Source organism: Dermacentor silvarum, chromosome 2 (genome assembly GCF_013339745.2).
Source record: "Dermacentor silvarum isolate Dsil-2018 chromosome 2, BIME_Dsil_1.4, whole genome shotgun sequence".
Taxonomy (NCBI): domain Eukaryota; kingdom Metazoa; phylum Arthropoda; class Arachnida; order Ixodida; family Ixodidae; genus Dermacentor; species Dermacentor silvarum.
Window position 1 is genome coordinate 177,946,118 of NC_051155.1, and position 16,931 is coordinate 177,963,048.

At 45.6% G+C, this 16,931-nt stretch overlaps 1 protein-coding gene across 1 annotated transcript in view; it reads right to left on the reverse strand.

Annotated features, from left to right (window-relative positions):
* Positions 1-6,151: 6,151 nt before the first annotated feature.
* The window catches only part of LOC119440585 (sodium/potassium/calcium exchanger 5-like), a 73,642-nt gene continuing 62,862 nt past the window's right edge, over positions 6,152-16,931 (reverse strand). Inside the window, 3 exon segments of the mRNA XM_049662976.1 lie at positions 6,152-6,433; positions 6,435-6,670; positions 14,649-14,984. Of these exon segments, the coding sequence (XP_049518933.1) occupies positions 6,347-6,433; positions 6,435-6,670; positions 14,649-14,984 (659 nt within the window). The 3' untranslated portion in view covers positions 6,152-6,346.

Consider the following 16,931-nt stretch of genomic DNA (forward strand, 5'->3'; position numbering starts at 1 on the left):
GCTCATACTGTGACGCGTATAGTGTTCATTGTGAGTCCCGCTAGAGCAAACAATGGTTCTAAATGGTATTTCGTAAAAACTGTGCTAATAAAACTTGAAAAATTCATACTCAAACAAAGGAGTAAGCACGAGCGCATGTCTATTCGTGTCAAACACTGTTGTTACGAGACCTTGTTGGAAGTCACAGAATATAACGAACTTCAGCCAAGAAAACTACAACGCAACATTTTTTTTTTTTTTGCATCAGTGGAAATACTTGTTTCCCCTCGTTCATTTTGTTGAAATATAATTTCTTTTTCCTGGTATAGGGATTGTATGAAACAATTGCGTGGCGATTGTAAGAAGCTTCAATGGGCGCCACTTTCAAATCACTTCCCATAATGAGGGAAGGGAGTGGCTTATGACGAATCTGGCAAATCGCACGGGGGCGCACCGGGGCACCCTGTAGCGACGATGATTGGATGAAACGGCGCAGCAGGGGGCCCCGGTGCACAGTGGTGCGATTTGCCGAATTCGTCGTTAGTGTTAACACACGTAGAATCGATGTCGAAGGCTTGTGGATTACGTAGTGAGAGGAAGAACCGTATACTTCCACAGAATCGGCATGCATTCTGGTATACTGCAAGTGTGGAACCTTGGACAAGTTGGTGATGGTTCATTTCGATGGCGTTCACAGCGCACACATACTCTGCCTGACCCCCCCGCCCCCTCATTTTACAACGAAGCTGCTTATGCGGACACTGTGCCGTCGTTGCCGGACTTCGCTAAAAAGGGGGTCACGTGACCTAGAGGGAGAGGAGAAGACAGGAAGACCTCAACAGAGGGAAAGGGGTTGTAGTGACCCCTTTTCTCCTGTGAGAATGCTGTGAGAGGGTGCAGATGAAAACGAAAACGGGGAGGAAGGTTGACGGCAGTCGCGCGGTCCGATACTCCCGTTGGAGGGGGAGAGCGTGAGGTGCTACAACCAATGGCGATGTAGGAAAAACGTAGGTCGACGGAGCAGTGATGTGTGATAGGAGTTCATGTTAGCGTTGGTTGGATATACGGAGCTTTGGTCAAGGACTCTTGTCTGGTAACGTCGCATAAAAAGCGTGAGGAGCACGCTAGGAACATCTTCGCGCGTGGACACCAACGCGTCCCATCCCCCGCAACGCGCTAGGAACGTCGCTGCCCGTGGACGCCGACGTGTCCCATCCCCCGTAAGTAGCGCCGTTCGGGCCAGCCAAGCGGCCACAAATGCAACTACGGCTCGGACGCTCACTCCCATTGCAGCCGGCCTAACGCGGCATGTCTGCTAACACAGCTTCGCTGTTCGACCAACTTCACGGAGTGGAAGGGGCGGTTATTTTTTCCTTTTTTTTTTGCCTTAGTATGTGTGTGCTGTGGACACTAGCGAAATGAACATAGTGCAGAGCAGTTTTACAGGCTACGCGGTCATAAACTTTTCGGAAATTTCACGCTTCCATGTTCGCGCGGTCCGTCAAGTTTTGACTCTGACTGTATGCGTTGACGAGTGATGAGGCGTGTGACGTTCCTATTGTTCCGAAGTTGCCACTGTGAATAACCATACAATCACACTTCGCCGTAACAAAACGTGTGGCATGGGAAATAAAGAAAGTTCTCTTTGCAGTTTGAGAGAGAGGAAAGAAAGAAGATGGCGAGTATGGCCAGTGTATGGAGCGTCTAGATACCATGTGCTGGGGAAAAGGGGATGGCTCTCAATGGCGGCGAGCAGCGAGAAGGTCGGATGAGCGGTCAAGCTAGCAGTATAAGTTGTTTTCTCTCTCTCTCTCTCTCTTTTTTTCCTGTAACTTATTTTTGGTTTTTGGCCTGACCAGATCAGTGACCGTTGATCTCCCGCATCAAAGGCAACGGTGATAGGCATCATCATCATCGACGCTATTGCGGTGATGGTGAATCGTCTGTTGGAGAGAGAGAGAATGAACTTTAATGAAAAGGATGTGCTCGGTGGCCTAAGCGGGGGCAAGGGTCAATGGCGGGGGAAATGGCCTCGCGCACAAACTCCCGGGCATCGGCCTGAGGGGGTGGCCTGTTGGAGAATTCACCATCCGAGAACCACATGGAAAAGTGGTTGTCACTGTGACTGCAGCGCTGACATCACGTGTGGAGAACTCGACCACATTAAATTACCATACTACAGAAGAAGAAAAGCCTCGTTCCCCTCCGGCGGGGAGATAGGGGTTAAAAGCAGCAGTACGTCTGTCATGGAGATGATTCTAAGACTTTTAGAGAGCTTCGTGGACGTTTTACTTTCGTAGTTCCCTCGAGAACATTCATGTTGATATCCACGATTTTTCTCTTCTGGACCTAATGCCTGTAAAATGTGTAAAATATACCCAAGTTCATCCTCCTTCCTCAAGCGTCACAAGCCCTTTGGCACGCTTCAATATCTCTGGCCGGAGGGCGCTGAAATTTTCCGAGCAGCGACCTGGTAGACATAGTTACCGCGCGTCCAGGAGAACATTTTCCAGCGTCTCGGAAATCCAACTGAGCCCCGAAGTGGCAAAAAAGAGACGTTTAATACATTCGACGAAGGAAGCGAAATTTCGCTCATACTGCTTCGTTGTTCTTGATGCGTCAGTTGTTCAGATTGGCATACATCTGTTAAAGTTCCTTCTTTTTTTCTCTGTCTGCGTGGTTTCTAAAAGAAAATTATCAACAACAAAACAAAAAAGAGAGCAAATGGCGTTACAAGTCCTCATTAAACGCGACTGAATGGTGACGGTGATGTCCCGTGTTTTCTGTCTATTGTCTTTGAGCTATAGCTAAAGCGCTACGTAATACACACAGAAAAAACATGACACCCCCATACTATCAAGTAAGAAAAAAATGGACCTAAAATCCAGCACATCTGCAACGAGACGCGGTGATCCTGATTTCCTTCAGCGTTATGTTTTAAACACAGTACGCTGTTTTGTTTTGTTTTTTTTAGGGAGTCGCATGTAATTGTGATCTTATCTGATAAAATAAAGCTATAACCGGAAATACAGGAAAGCACGCAGTGCGAATAAAATTCATTGAACAGTAACACTAAGCGTAGCACCTCATTATTCGGCTATATATAATTAAGAAATATATCGGCTGAGCATGAAACACAGAGAAATTTATTCTAAACTCTGTCTTAAAATGATATTACAATATATAAGACCTGTATATAGAAATTGTAGTTTCTTTACCGGTATCATGACAACTGCTCGAATAATGAAATGTGAAATCAATCATCATAACATGGCCGGCTACGGTTCGTGCGTAAGTACAAAGTACTTACGCGCGATTTAAATTCAATTTAAATTCAGTGAAAAATATACCAAGATCAAGCAAGAAGATACCTCTTCAGAATAATTCGTTACACTGCTTAAGAACGACAATGTGAGACTGTTTTTGTTGTCTATACACAAAGCACACACGCTGTCAGAGCGGAACATCTTCACTTGAAGTACAAGCTTTTGTAGTAATCCTCCAAACCAATACCCGCATCTCTGCACTTATATTGCATGCCAATGGTTTCAGATGTGTTCAGAACTAATTTCTGTTTTGCATAAATCTAGGAACTGTCCCTTTGAGACAAAAAGCTAGGTTTTCAGACTTGATTCAAGATATATTCTACCATGCGTACGACTCACATTTATTCCAACCTTGATATTTTGTCAGCCTTCAACAGGCAGTTTTGCGCAAACACACAAGTAGTGCAGTGAAGAAGGAACTGGGTATCTATGATAATGTATGGAAAGTCATCGCTTCATGGTGCCAGCTACTGCGTCAGGTAGAAAGATACGGAATCGTTTCGTGTTAGGCTTAAAGAATGTGCAAACTTTATGTCAAATGAAAAATTAAGAAGACAACTGCAACGTGCGAAGTAAGAGATGACCCAAATAGACCATCGTTGTCTTCGTGTGCACGAGGGTACGTCCTACATGATAACTCGAAGCTCAGGTGTAGCTGAACCTCAGGAACTCTCAAAAACGGTTAATACCCACGAGTTTTACAACTAAACTATTAGCCGTTGTAAAGCAACATGATTTACAACAGGGCTTCTTTGAAAAACCGCGGCGGTGGCCTAGTGGTAGAGCATACGCTTTGATTACGGCAGGCACTGGGTTCAACTCCCGGTGCCGCCGGAACCAACTAGTTTCAATGCGGCAGTGTTAAGGGCCCCATGTCGCAGAAAATCCGGCGTCGGCTGCGGCGTCGGCGTTAAGCATCGGCGTCTGGCAGAAATAATGATGCCGAACAACACCATCCCGAACCACCCCAACCACACAGGCCTTCCGCGTGGCGCAAGGCGTTAGTGAACAAACATTAAATTTATCAAAGTAAAGTTCGTCAAGAAAATCGTAGCACAACTTAACCACAACCTACAGGCGTGATAGCGTAGGATTGTAATTTGAATATACGAAAAAAAAAAGCCCGATAAGCAGCCAGGGACCTTTGAATTTGCTGTCGCGTTCCACTCTTAAAGGTGAAGCTTAAGCGTCCTCCACTTCTGACTGGGGTTAGCAGTAGTTTGGTTCTAGGTAACATTGAGGGGAATGTTGAAAACCGAGCCTTCTTGAATTTTGCACACGCGCATGACTCGGGGAACAGCAAACAATAAAATAAGAAACAAAGGTCCTATGGCCTTCACATCTTGATAAAAGACGGCTTAAATTTCTCCTGTAAAAATATCTTCCCAGCGACCCATTTGTGTTTAAAAGTGAAGCCGACTTTAAGGGTATCAGTGTAAGCTTGGTCTTTGTAAGCTGGCTTTCTCACGTTGTGTGTTGCAGTGAAGCCTACTCGTAAAGAAAAATGTGATGTGAACGGAGCCCGATAACACTAACGCGTTCCACTCTTAAAGGCGAAGCTTAGGCGTCCGCCAATTTTCATCCTTTTATAAACACAACTTCAAATGGGAACATGTCTGAACAGACTGAATTGGGCCTATCTATATGTTTCTGTGTCCGTTTGAGCACTTAAGAAACTTGCATAATTTGTTCTCTGGAGCTTATACAGCTGAAGGGCCACAGAACATTTGGCGATAGCTTACAGATACAGCAGCACCGCATACTCATATAACATCGTGTAAGACTGTTCTAGATCATCTCTTCCGGTTCGCGTTTCAATGGCGCATGTAATCGGCGTTGCGGTGACTAAGGATTTGCTTGCTTTGTGGGCATGGACATCGTGTCCGTTAGGTGCAGTTTGTTTTTGATCCCGAAATAATACTAACTATATTCAACTCGCACCTTTTTATAATGGGTAGCGATGTCTCCTGGACTGGTGCTCGGCTACTTGGAAGGATCGCATCTCAAAAGAGGGCTTTATAGAGATTAATATGCGGGGTACCTGGGTGCCTCTTGTCCAACCACAGACGGCCTTGTTGTAGACCATCCGCAGCGGCTGTGACAGGCAGACTAAACATACCACTGAGTACCTGCCGGTAAAAGAAGTACAAGCGCGCTTTCGGTCAAGTGTTCAGCCATTATGGGACATCCGCACCTGGAAAGGGCCATTTCTAATACCAATACTACCGGGAGCCCGACCGGGTTTCTTAATGGGTAGAGATGTTCTCCAGCCTGTTGCTCGGCTACTTACGCGGGTTCTCACCTCAATAACGGGTGACATGGACTTAAAAGGGAAAAAGGTCCTGTTGTAAAAATATTGTAAAGAAGCAATATACTGCACAAGAATGGAACAAGTGCAAGACACAACCCACTGAACGCACACGCACACACTGCTGTTTGACATGTCTCCTTGTGTAGTTGAGTCATTTCGTCAGCATACCTCGCTTTTCACAAGGTTAATCACCAGCAAACGCACATCGCAATACTCGCCGGCTTCAGGAAAGCCTTCAGAGAACCTCGTGACTGCATTAAGGAGTTTCTCTGTCAGCACGGAGATAGCTTCAAGCTTGCCAGGGTCTTGACCGTTAGTTTGGCCTGCTCCGCCATTTGATTTTTGAAAAAAAAAGAAATGGCGACGGCATAGGGAACCATGCAATTTCCTTGAGTTCGCACTGGCATCAAGAAAAGATACCAACGGTCGTCCAAGGCCGCGTACGCACGTTTGTCTTTTCGTTGCAGCACGACGTCCAATCTTCGCGCTTCTAGTCGCAGACGCTCGCGCAAATAACTGCAAGTTACAGCATGCGGAACGTGGCCTGCAACTTGTTTTACTTACGCAAGTGCAAGCCAGAAACGCAACATTTGGTAGTTATATTACAAAAGATTAACGACGTTTCAATACTGCCGCGGCGTTCGGACGACGCATTGTACCAATAAACAGGGTCCAGCGCGCGTACGCACAGTCAGTCCAAGAGCGCGAGTGACGGCAACAATCGCGCCACCTATGTGCAGGTCGGTGGGTTGAACTCTCCGAAGACGTTGAGCTCGTACATGCATGCGAGCACAATGAAGATGACGTACATGAAGACAGCAGGCAAAGCCCACTTTGTAGTTGAGCGTCCAGTGCGTGAGTACGAATATGAGGAACAGAATGAGCACCGTAGACAGGAGCGTGACGCTTGTGTACGTCATGGCGGCGCTGTTGATGAACACCTCGTGAGAGCTCGAGGCGAATAGGGCCTTGAACAACCACGGCACTCCCAAGCAGAAGAGCACGTCGAAGATGTTGCTGCCCAGGAGGTTACAGATGGCCATGTTGCCCAGTCCTGCGCAGAAAAAAAAAAATGCGTGACCTCTCTGACAAACGCTCGAGTTGTATCCAAATGCGAGACAATCATTCTGATGCTACCTAAACCGATCTGCGGATTTCTACGCAGTGAAACCTCTCCACTAAAATTTTCCCAATTAAACAGAACTGCATTTTCGCCAGATATTCGCCATCTGATTTCCTTGGTATAGCTCTCAAGGATTCCGTAAATCTCAACAAAAATCTCGCCATTTCCAGATAAACCCAAAAGACGGAGACCGAGAACAGAACTGAAGCTGCAATCCCAGTCACATATTTAGTGCTTTTTGCAGTCTAGTCATGTAGCATTTTTACCTTTTACGCCACGACCAGCGATGTGTTTTCTTGCTATTGGCCCTCCTGCAAGTGTAGCTCTTCCAGCAGAGTCTTCTATTTCTTTACTACACCTTATCTTTAAGTTGCCATTTATTTGGCGTAGTTGTAAAGCTCTATTCAGTACAGCAGTCATTCATTCTTGGAAAACTTGTTTGCAACCAGGCTCTAAAGATGTCTAGAGGCTATTCGTGTAGTTCTTAATGGCAATTCGTATTCTTCTGTTTAAAGCTGATGCTTCGTTCTCGGTGGTAAGCTCATTTTTTAACTACTGAGTACAAGCATGGTACCTAATTAGCGGGAATAAATATTGCTGCTTTAAATACATTTAGGCATCTGGAATTGACCATTCGATCTTCGATTCTATATTCGATACTTTCTATTCGTATTCCATTCGTTTTCGAAAATTTTGGTATTCAGCAACCTCTACTTTTCTTTAGTCCTTAAAACATCTATATCTATCTACCTTGTATAGTTTCCTATGCCTGTAACGGAGCTGGTCCTACCAATTTCTTCTCTATTTACTTTCACCAATACTCTAAACGTCTCTTGATTATCTCGACTGCTAATTGGTTAACGCTTCCATCCACATTAAATTCCAGCGCTCTGGATAGTGAATGTTTTCTACGGGCATCGGTGGGTGAACACCTTCCAATTCCATTTAGATGCGCTGAGTGGTCTCCGGATTTTCGCTGCCACACACACATGCTCATCCTGTTGCGAATATTTGCTCCGGTATATTTTTGTCCTTAGGCAACCAGCTCGGGCCTCAATAGCAAGGCACTGCCTTTCGTGTTACCGCACACATTTTCCTTCCCAATTTCGTTCTTGTCATTCTTGTTAATTCTCATGGCCTTCTTTGTTTTCATCCTTTGCATCCAATATAGTATATTGGATTCTCACTTTCTTTTTGATGGCTTCTAGTTGCCAACTCCTAGTTATTGGCTCCTGGTTACCAGCTTTCTTGACCTCTTCCTCCATTTTGTGTCCATAATTTTGAGATAGGTATTTGTGCACTTTAGCCAATCATTTCTTTTCACCCATGTTCCTGAGTCTATCTTAATAACTGCAAAGGAGGCCCAGCCCATGTCTCCCTGAACTGCCTCATGCCTAAAGTTTGAAGCGCCCCAGTCACACCTACTATAGCGTTAAACACGATCGTAAGACTTATCGACAGCTTTAGCTTGATGGGTGGCACGGCCAGTTCTCGAGCTCCCGAGCACAGCCAGCAATTTCACAGTTTCCTGCACCGAAACCTCGTCATCTTCGCACCAGAGGTCAGTGGACATCTTCAGATCTACTGGAACGGGAAAAGTGACCTTCACGCTCCGTTTCCATCAAATGGTGAACTGCTCTCTGCCTTAGCCAGTGGCCTCGACACACTAACTGCAAGAAACCGAGCGCTCACGCCCAGCATGATGGAAATGCAAGAGACCGAAGGATGCCCCAGCCAAGACTGGCAAACTGTTAGAGAGCCTAGTGGGCGTCTTGAAGAGCATATCACCGTAATCGTGAATGTCACCGACGGTACCACATTCGAAGAACTCCCACAAGACTGCGTTGGACCCTGTGTAGTGCACGCAGCCGGCTTGACAACTACCGAAAAAGAGATACTACGTGAAGGTGAGGACTGTTCAAAACCCAATCGCAGTACACAGCTACCTCCCAACAGCAATAGAGAAGTTTCTTCGCATACGGCAAGTTTCGATAATGTGAACACAGCATCCGGTCCTCACATACCAGGCAAATTGCACTGCACACATTCAAAGGTGTAATTCTTGGTACACAGTGCTCCATGACAGATGAAAAACTTGAAAGGGGGATAGAAGTGGAAGGAGCTAAAATCCTGCAAGTAAGACGCACAGGTTCATCGAAAACAATCTTGATAAGTCTCAGGGGACCATATTTACCACGATACGCTCTCTACTGTCGACCGGTTTTCCGAATGTACCATAATACGCCTCGCAGCGTGCTGTGCAACTCTTGCCTTCAAACTGGACACGCGCAGACGTCTGTCCACACAAGAACAAATTTGTGGTATGTATAAAAAGTGGAACTAAGTTACCTCCCGGATCCAATGAAGGCACTCCTCAGGACTGTGAGCTGGGCTGCTGAAATTGTGGCGGAGAGCAAGCAGCATTGTCCAGCACACCAAGAAACTGACGAAGCAAGCAGAGCAGTTGCGAGAAGCCGCAAGCAACGCTGCTTAGACACTATGAAATAGGAGGAAGAGCACGAGCCCGCCAAGCAATTCGGGAATCCAAAGAACAAGTGCCGAAGCCGCAGCCGCAGAAGAAGCCGCGGTAGAATCAACTGGCCTGATCTCTCAACAACAAACCACTTCGAAAGACTTAGTAGCCCAGAAAAGCAGCGTGGCCGGAGCACCAGGCGCAGTAGAGACAATGACCAGAACAAGAGCGCCGTATATAGCTAGCAAGGAAGACAGCGAAAAGATACCAAGACTACACCAGAAACCAAGAGAATGAGAAAGGCACAGGACCACTCCAGTAACTACTGAAAGACAAAAGATGCTCCCGGGAATAGCAGCATACGTGGGTGAGTGGTTCATACATTTCACCTGCTGCAAAGTCCTTCTCCGGCCTTACACGACACCGCTAATCCCCACCCTTCCGACAGTCAGGCATTCATAACAGTTCAACCATCGCAATCTCAGAGGAACGCACTTAAACATCTACCAGCGAGCATTAAAGAGAAACAGGGGAACACAGGTACACGGCATAAGAATACGACAAAATGGCAGGTTATACCAAATCGTTGTTATGGTAACTAAAATGCAGGAAAACATTTTGAGCCTGCAAGCAGAAATGCAGAAAAGGGACGCTCTTATAGAAAAGTTACCAGAGCAAAATGCACTAATTGCAGTAAGACAAAAAAGAAACAAAAGAACAATTAACCACATAGAAACATTTCTTAACATGACGAGAAAGCACACTCAAAATCTGTCGCATCACTCGCAAGATGAAGCACTTAACAGCGTGGTAATTGAGTACTAAGGGAACAATAACATCACCAGGAATTATGACACCCAATATGAATAGCAGTATCGGAAATAAAAGACGTTCTCTACCTGAAAATTTCAGGAAGAAAAAGACGCTGCGGTTGCAGCGAATTGGACAGGAATGTAGAGCCCCTGATATAACCATGTTGCAGGAATCGAACAGCATAACAACAGTACCAGGATACCAGCTAGTTCAGCAACCCATTATTAAAGGAAATGTAGGAAGGAGACAAATAACATTAACGCTCCGGGCAGGGCCATAATGTACGTAAAGAATGACTTAGCGGCGGTGCACCTCGACACGGCAGGAGTCAATACAAAGGAGCAAAATCCCGTTACGATAAAGTGCATGGTTCAGATGAGGACGCAGGAAACCAAACCAATATGATGTGAACCAAGAAACCACGTCGGGTATTGTAGATACGTGCGAGGTGGCACGGTGTAATTGTGTAGTTTGTGTAGTCACAGCGGAGCTGCTTAAGCGGCCCTAATGTGTCTGCTGAATCCAAAAATGTGGGCCGATTCTGAGCATAGTGCAGAAAGGGTCCAAGCGCAATGGCACATCCGCCTGTGAACTGGCGAAGGTGTGAACAGTGGAGCTGTTTAAGCCGACCGTCAGTCCGTAACGCGCGAACAAAAAAACCTCGTTGAGCGATGACGTCACCTGTGTTGCCTACCAACAGCTGGCACAGTTGTGCATGGCTTCTCAAGACTCCGCGCCGCTTCGCTAGGCCTCCGCCAAGCTCCGCCCACCTGCCTAGACACTGCGCGCAGCTGCATCTGCTCTGCAAACCTACAAAAACTGCGCGCAGCGCATAGCTGAGTTTAATCATAACGTTCCGTGGGGCGGTTGGGACGGCGGGGCTTGACTGTGACGTTAGCGGTGATATAAACGACTCGGGTACAGCGGCAGTTTGCCATACGTATCGATGGGGAGGCCGAGGAAGATCCGCACTCCCGAGGAGGAGGCCGTTTACGGGGAATCGCGTCGTGCGGCCAGGCGAGAATGCGATCGACGACGCCGAGCATTCCATTGCAGAACCTCGATAAGAACTTGTAATACGATTAAAAGCTTTATATAACTTGTGAAAACTTAGGAAACACTAGTGAAACATTAGCAAAATCTTAGCAAAGGCCAGGACTACCTAGATGCCCATCAGCTCCGCTCTTAAACATTGAGCGCCTAGTGCAAGCTTCTCCAATTTTGTTTTATTGTTACTTTGTGAGTGTGGCAGCCATGGTTGGCCTAGTAGTTTCTTTAGATATTGTATGTACCGGATTGTAGCGAACATGAAGCGCATATATACTTTTTAAGTTCGAAGCATTTCTAGGCGTTGATATACCACTTTGAGAGTATCTATCTATCTATCTATCTATCTATCTATCTATCTATCTATCTATCTATTTATCTATCTATTTATCTATCTATTTATCTATCTATTTATCTATCTATTTATCTATCTATTTATCTATCGCCGTCCATCCGTCCGTCCGCCTACGTCTTGATGCTCTCATGGTCGTTTCAATAACTTGTTGTGTACAAGGCTGGCATAGTATGACAAGAGCGTATGATGAACATAAATGATAGGTCATGACATGAGTATCATGACGTGTGCCATATAAGTCATGAAACAGCCGCCTACGCTCTGGTACTCTCATGGTCGTTTTGTTAACTTGGTATGTACCAAAATTGGCATAGTATGATACGAGTGTATGACGAACATAAATGATAGTTCATGACATGAATGTCATGACATGCATATCATGTAGGTCATGAAACAACCACCTACGTCTTGGTGCTCTCATGATATGGTCGTTTCGTTAACTTGATAGGTACCAAAATTGGCATAGTATGACAAGTGTGTATGACGAATATAAATGATAGGTCATGACATGCGTGTCATGTAGGTCATGAAACAGCCGCCTACGTCTCATGGTCGTTTCGTTAACTTGGTAGGCTCCCCGCATACTGCTTCGCCTAACATCAATTCCCACAGGGCGTGGGATCTGCCGGCTTTTTTTTTTCTTAGTTGTTACATTTTAATTGTATTGTTTAAGGTATAGGCTTCTCCGTGTCTATTGTGCTTGGTATTTTTTTTTTCGCGTGCAAAGTGATATTGTACTTAGTTTTGTAAACGTCTGCACTTTGTTCTTTCATTCTTTCAATAAGACTTGTAGATTAAGAACATGCTTCGCGTTGTTCTGCATAGAAAAAAAAGAATAAACTTCGTGCAATCAAATGAAAACTTTAAACGCTGTTCCTTATGTTCTTGCGATTTTCAAACGTGGTGACAGAATGCCATGGCTGTTTAAATACAGTACTGAATTTATAATCCCGAAAAACTAGGCACACATTTCGACCTTCCATACAGCACTCGTTTGTTCCTGCCTGTCTCCACCTTCGTTGTAGTATTGTTTGCGAAACAACATCAGCTCGACATTCACCAACAAGGACGAACTCCCTTGTAATATGTGGTCTAATATGCTTGCTTAAAAGGTTAATTAGTGTACTTCTGCTAACTAGCAGCTTTTCCGTCACCATTTATTGAAAAAGAAGCGTTAATCTATAATTACATAAAACAACGTGGTAAAAAGAGCGCTATAGAGCCCCTTGAACCTCTTACAACCCCCCTCCCACACACCCCCCCCCCCCCCCCGCCTTTTGCTCAAAAAAAAAAAAGATAAGCAGTAACTTCGTATCCAACCCCCCCCCCCTCCCCACTTTCTGGTAACACCCCCTCCCCCTAAAAAATGAAATACTGGATAAACCCCTGGTGCTCACACCATGGCCTCCGTGGCGTGACTGAAACCTGCGCGAGCCCACCCGAGCGTACTTTTAGAGAAGTTATGTTTGCTCCTATTTCTCTATTGAAAAGCATTAGAAGTATATGTTTGGCAGCAGCTCTGTTCTCCTAAACACCCTCCTCTCATGCACAGCTCCCGTCAGCCAATAACTTTATTTTCCTTTGCTACTTTTGTCTACATGCCGAATATTATTTTGATATGGAAGTATTTTTGCCAAGATCTCTCATCAACTTCAACTGCTTCCGTGCTTACCTTCCGTCATCGCTAAAACACTGTTGAATCAAACGGGAAAGCTCAAGAGAAATGAGGAAAGCTTAATTATGTTTCTAAGCTTCGCACCAATACAGACCGAAATCAGCACGTTCCGAGCGCAAGGTCACACGCCCTCCCTGCAGCATGATGCCGGTGGTCTTCTTGCGCTCCACTTAATTGGGTTAAAGGCAAACTCGAGCTTTATGCTGAGGCTAGCTCAATTGTGGGTACTGCTAGAAAATTAATAGGCGATAGGGTAGGGGGATGCTCCTAAACCCTATTCCTACTGCGAGCTTTTTGAAAGATTTCCTTCCTGCCATGTCATCTCAAAGGTTAAGCAGGTATGCCAAGCCAAAAAAAAGAAAAACGAAACTACGAGACTTCTCTTATTTATTTTTCTATATAGCATGGCGATAGCCGAGTGGAATCTACATTTCCTTTGACAAATGCATTGCGAGCGCCAAGCGTGCTCTTGACTGTATTTACATGTACATAAACGTCATCATTGCCTTTGATCTTCGTCTTCACGTTCAGTCACACGCGCATTTTCAAAATAGTTCGGTCGGCCTCCGTCTCTCAAGTGGTGTAGGGGCGGTGCACACGGCAACCTGAACGTAGCTCGAGGAAGATCTAAGACAAGGAGGACGCAAGGGATAGAGGAGCACACAATCTCTCCACAACGCTGGCATGGTAATTTCAATGTGTTCACACTATATTAGAATGTTTAGAGACTGTTCATTACCTGACGCTCTCTCTAGCAAGTGTTTAAGGTTATTGTTCGTCACATGAGGAATGTGACTCTAGTGTTTGCAAGGCCAATTTGATCGGCAAAGCGTGCGCAAAGGGGCGCGTTTCATCACAACTGTCATCCAACTGTTTTCAATTTCATCCAATTTCATCACAACTGTTTAGCTTTATCAGAACTAGCACTATACAAGCATACTTTGCGGCAGCGGAGGTGTAGTCAGTGTCATGGTGAGATCTGCCGACTTAAATGCCTTTGCAGCGATGGAGCGCTGGAGAATCTTGCCAACAATTCGCTCCTCTTTCTCTTTATTTCCTGCATTGCGGGCGCTGTCCAATTAATTTACCTCCTGCACCCAAATTATCCCAATGAGAGCTGAAAACGCACATCGTGGTATTACTATGAAATGGCACACTGGAATTACATTCCACCTGCTCTGAAAGTGTTCATCAAGAGCGCAGTGTCTATACTTTCACTTGCTTTGTTACTGAAATTAAATAACCTTATCTTTTTTCAAGCGATTAGCATTCTCATAATACTTCACAGACTTTCAGAGATGTTTGCGCCTAACCATTTTATTGCCCAAGAAGGATTCTCCTCTCTCCCGCATACCTCTCTCGCCAAGAGGAATGCGTCAGATAGGATCCAGGCTGCATACAAGCCTCGTAGATGACTAGTTTAGACGGTGGCAGTACAGTGTGTCACTAAATTGCGTGAAAGAGCATACGAGGAACCAAAGCACATTCGAGAGAGGAGTGAGGGGACCCTCACATCGCCCCTGCCATCCGCGCCAATGTCACCCACCACTTCGCGCCACGATGACACTGGAGAAGACCTCCGGGATGCTGGTGCCCGCAGCCAGGAGCGTGATGCCGGCCACCGAGTCCGGGATGCCCAGGGTGAAGCCGATGATGGTGACCATCCAGACTGTCACGTAAGACACGGCGCCGATCCAAACCACGGATAGCGCGAAGGTGAGCGGGAACCACTTGCGCATCGACAGCCGCCTGCAGTCCGGAACCGTGAAGTGCAGCAGGAACCGCGCGGGCCAGAACAGCACCCACAGAATCTGGTGGACCGAGCCCTCGTCAGGCATCGACCATATACTCTCGTGCTCCTCTTGCTCGACAATTTTGCACACTGTCGGGAGGAGACAAATAAGGAGCTGCTAGCAAAACACTGGCTTCATTTTATTCTAACTTTCAAGCATGAAAAATACATATGTTACTGTCTACATTGGCACATTGCTTTCCAGAAGCAGCAGCAGCGTTACTTGTGAGAGTCGGTTCATCTAGACTGTCCAAATGAAGAAGCACGAATCACCACTGTGGAACAGGGCACTGCATAACACCAGCACTCGTCCTGAGGTTCGTGTTTTTCTTGTCGCGTGAGGTTTGATTCAACATGTCACACTGTATACGCTGCGGCATATTTTTTACAGCGAGTGCATCGACCAGCCTCGGGTTAAAGCATGATTTTTTTGTTACCACACCCCAAGACAAACGATGGGACACTCGCGGTCAGATGTTCGTCCATTTACCTTCTTGGTAGTTGTCACCGATTAGCGTCAAGCAATTGTTCAGCATGGACTCGCTTAAGCGCAAGTTGCCATTGTTTCTTCTGATTTGCCGAGCTCTGTTATTCTATTTCAGCTGTTATTTTTTTTCGATAACGCTCTTGCTACTGTCTCTTGTTTGTTTCTTGATGCGTTTGTTATAACTTTTAAAAAAACGCGGCCATTTACCACCTGACCACAGGCAGCATGGTAGGGTAGATACTAGCTTTCTACATCGCTATTCCCAAAAGTTGATCATTTGTGAATGTGAACAAATAAACTAAACTTAGCTAAAACTACAAGGTTATCCCGCCTTGAAACAAGAATTAAAAAGCCGAGCCTATCCAAAATAAACGCCTCCTTTGCTACAACAGTAAGGCAAGCGACAGGGCGGACATCATGCTGTTAGGGCGAGGGAGGGCGACTTCGACGGAGCAAGGCCAGATGAGGAAGTCTAGATTCGAAGTTGCTACGGTTATCTGCATTACACGTTCCTCGTCAAGCGCAAGCTATGGGATGAGAATCGGCCAATTTCTCTCAGCCGACTTCCGACAACAGTGGTCTCCATCATGTCAGCGACCCTGTCAGAATGGATGACAGCAGACTTCTGCTGAAAGTATGTCAGCGATTCCTTGTGCTCTGAACTCATTTACTGCGACAGCAGCATTCTCCCACAGTGAAGACCACCATCTTATTTTCCTGTTGCCTGCTTGAGTTCAATAATTGGGTTTACCCACTACGGGGAACCGAACTATAACACAGCCGTTATAAAGCGCTTTCTAGGGGGGACGGGTGCGGTTGTAGAAACACTTGGAAAATTAAAGCAACAATTGGGAAAAAAAGGCAGTCAGCGTCTGCGATATCTCCCGAAACAGAGGTTTCCTGAGCCGCGCCGGGCGTCATGTACATCTTTTGTAAATACGGAGGCAACGGAGGCAGCTGAGGCAAGCAATGGACGCGTCACTCACTACGTGATCAAACATGGTAGCGCCCACGGGATTGCCGCGAAAAGGTCAATAGTTGAAATAGTAATATAATGATGTGATAGTACAGAAATAATAGCGTTGAATATAGTAAGAAGTTCTGACTTGTTCTTTGTGATGTGCACACCTTCCTTCTTCTGTGACATAGGGCCCATGTTGTCTGATCGAATTACACACATGGACCGACCTTGCCATTCTGAGACTCCCTCTGTCGACGGCAGCTATATTTATTCAGTTAAAATGCATAGCTTTATTAAACTTTTCTTCGCAGCTGTATGGCAAAAAAAAAGAAAAAATTGTTTTTAGGCGGTTGCACATCTCACTATTTAAATATATTTGATTTAGATAATCTCGGCATATCATGCTTATTTTCGTTTGTTTTGCGTAAAACAGTCACGTTTAATTGTTTTCATTGTTCAGCCGGACAATGTCCAAGCACCTAACGGCCCAACGTGACTGCAGCATGTCATATGAGATGACCTTCAAATTTGGTCCCTTTACATAACTTTTAAATCCAGTTTTTTCGTAGATCAATATTTAGACCACAGG